At 66.7% G+C, this 1,364-nt stretch overlaps 1 protein-coding gene across 1 annotated transcript in view; it reads right to left on the bottom strand.

Moving 5' to 3' along the window:
* The window catches only part of FHOD1 (formin homology 2 domain containing 1), a 9,660-nt gene that overhangs the window by 6,716 nt on the left and 1,580 nt on the right, over positions 1–1,364 (bottom strand). Inside the window, exons 3-7 of the mRNA XM_009883257.1 lie at positions 1,224–1,291; positions 1,027–1,132; positions 683–831; positions 309–384; positions 55–213 (exon numbers count right to left, since the gene is read on the bottom strand). Coding sequence (XP_009881559.1) covers positions 55–213; positions 309–384; positions 683–817 — 370 coding nt within the window. The 5' untranslated portion in view covers positions 818–831; positions 1,027–1,132; positions 1,224–1,291. The remainder of the gene's footprint in view (positions 1–54; positions 214–308; positions 385–682; positions 832–1,026; positions 1,133–1,223; positions 1,292–1,364) is intronic.

The raw sequence follows: 1,364 nt of genomic DNA, 5'->3' as shown, positions 1-1,364 counted from the left end.
GGGCCCGCCAGCGTCTGACCAAGACCAACGGGACGCTGCTGGGACCGGCGTGACCCACGCCGAGCCCCACCAGCGTGGCATCACCGGGATGCCCCACCACCCCCGTGTCCCCCAAGACCTTGTTGATCAGCGTCATGGCGAACACCAGCAGCTCCGTGTCAGCCCCGTTGCGTTGCTCCAGGATGGCCATCAGGTTGGACCACGGGCACGTGCCTGGGAAAAGCAAGAGGCGGAGGTGACACCCGGGGCCACGGGAGGGGACACGGTCCCGCAGCAGGGACCTCGCTGGAGGCTGGGGCTGCACCTACCTCTTGCCTGGTCCACAGCGTTGACGGCGCGAATGAGGAGCAGCGCGTTGGGCTCCGTGTACTCCACGAAGACCAGCTTCTGGGCACCACGGGGTGGCTGTGCCCATGCCCGGGGGCTGGGGACACTGGCCGTGGGGCCAGTGGCCAGCCGGCAGCTGTGATGTGCCAAGGGGCACCAGGAGGGAACCCTGAGCAGGACCATCTTACTCAAGCTCTGCGCCCAGGAGCATGGTCACATCAGGACAGGGAGCTCTGGGGACCCTGGGTGACTTCCACATAGGTGGGAGGAGGACCCAACACACCCGAAGGTACCAGAGCACCGAGCCCGAAGGCAGAAGGTGGGGTAAATCCCCCAAGGGACGGTGCAAGGGGACAGCCACAGGCAGGGATGGGGACAGGTCACCCCCCCAAGGGCAGCGGGACCTTACCGGGCTTCCCGACAGCGTGTACAGCCACTGGACGGTCTCGTTGTGGTTGATGACACCCTGCATCCCGTCCACGAAGAGCATGATCTGGCTCAGGGCTGCAAGGCAGAAGAGCGGGCAGTGTGACGGCGCGGCAGGCAGAGCTGCCCCAGCCCCACGCGGCATCGCCACGCCGAGGGCAAGATCTGGCAGCCGCCTCGCGAGGCAGCCCAGCCAAACTCGCGTTGTCGCCCCGCCGAGTGCCAGCCTTCCTCCCTTTGGGGACGAGAGATGCCCCGTACCCAAATACCAACCCCGGAGGATGTAATTCTGGTAGTTCTGGTCGGCCTCTGCCCCCACTTTGATCAGGCACGTCAACCCCTCCAGGTTCACGAACTCCGGCACCAGGTCCTTGTCCTCCTGCGGGGCGAAGGCCAGGCGTCACCGCGGGGGCGGGCAGCCAGACACCCCCCACCCCCGGAGTCCCCCCACTGCGCCGGCATCACCCTACCTGAAAGAGCTGCTTGAGGGAGAAGAGGGATCGCCGCAGCTCCGGCCCCTGCGAGTTGTACAGCTTCTCTGGAAGGAAAGGAGAGACGTGGCGCCATGGCCTGACCCGCACGCCGGGGCTCCCTGGTGGACCCCCGCTTCA

Source organism: Charadrius vociferus, unplaced genomic scaffold, assembly GCF_000708025.1.
Source record: "Charadrius vociferus isolate BGI_N301 unplaced genomic scaffold, ASM70802v2 scaffold964, whole genome shotgun sequence".
Lineage (NCBI taxonomy): Eukaryota > Metazoa > Chordata > Aves > Charadriiformes > Charadriidae > Charadrius > Charadrius vociferus.
This window is presented reverse-complemented; position numbering and strand designations above follow the sequence as displayed.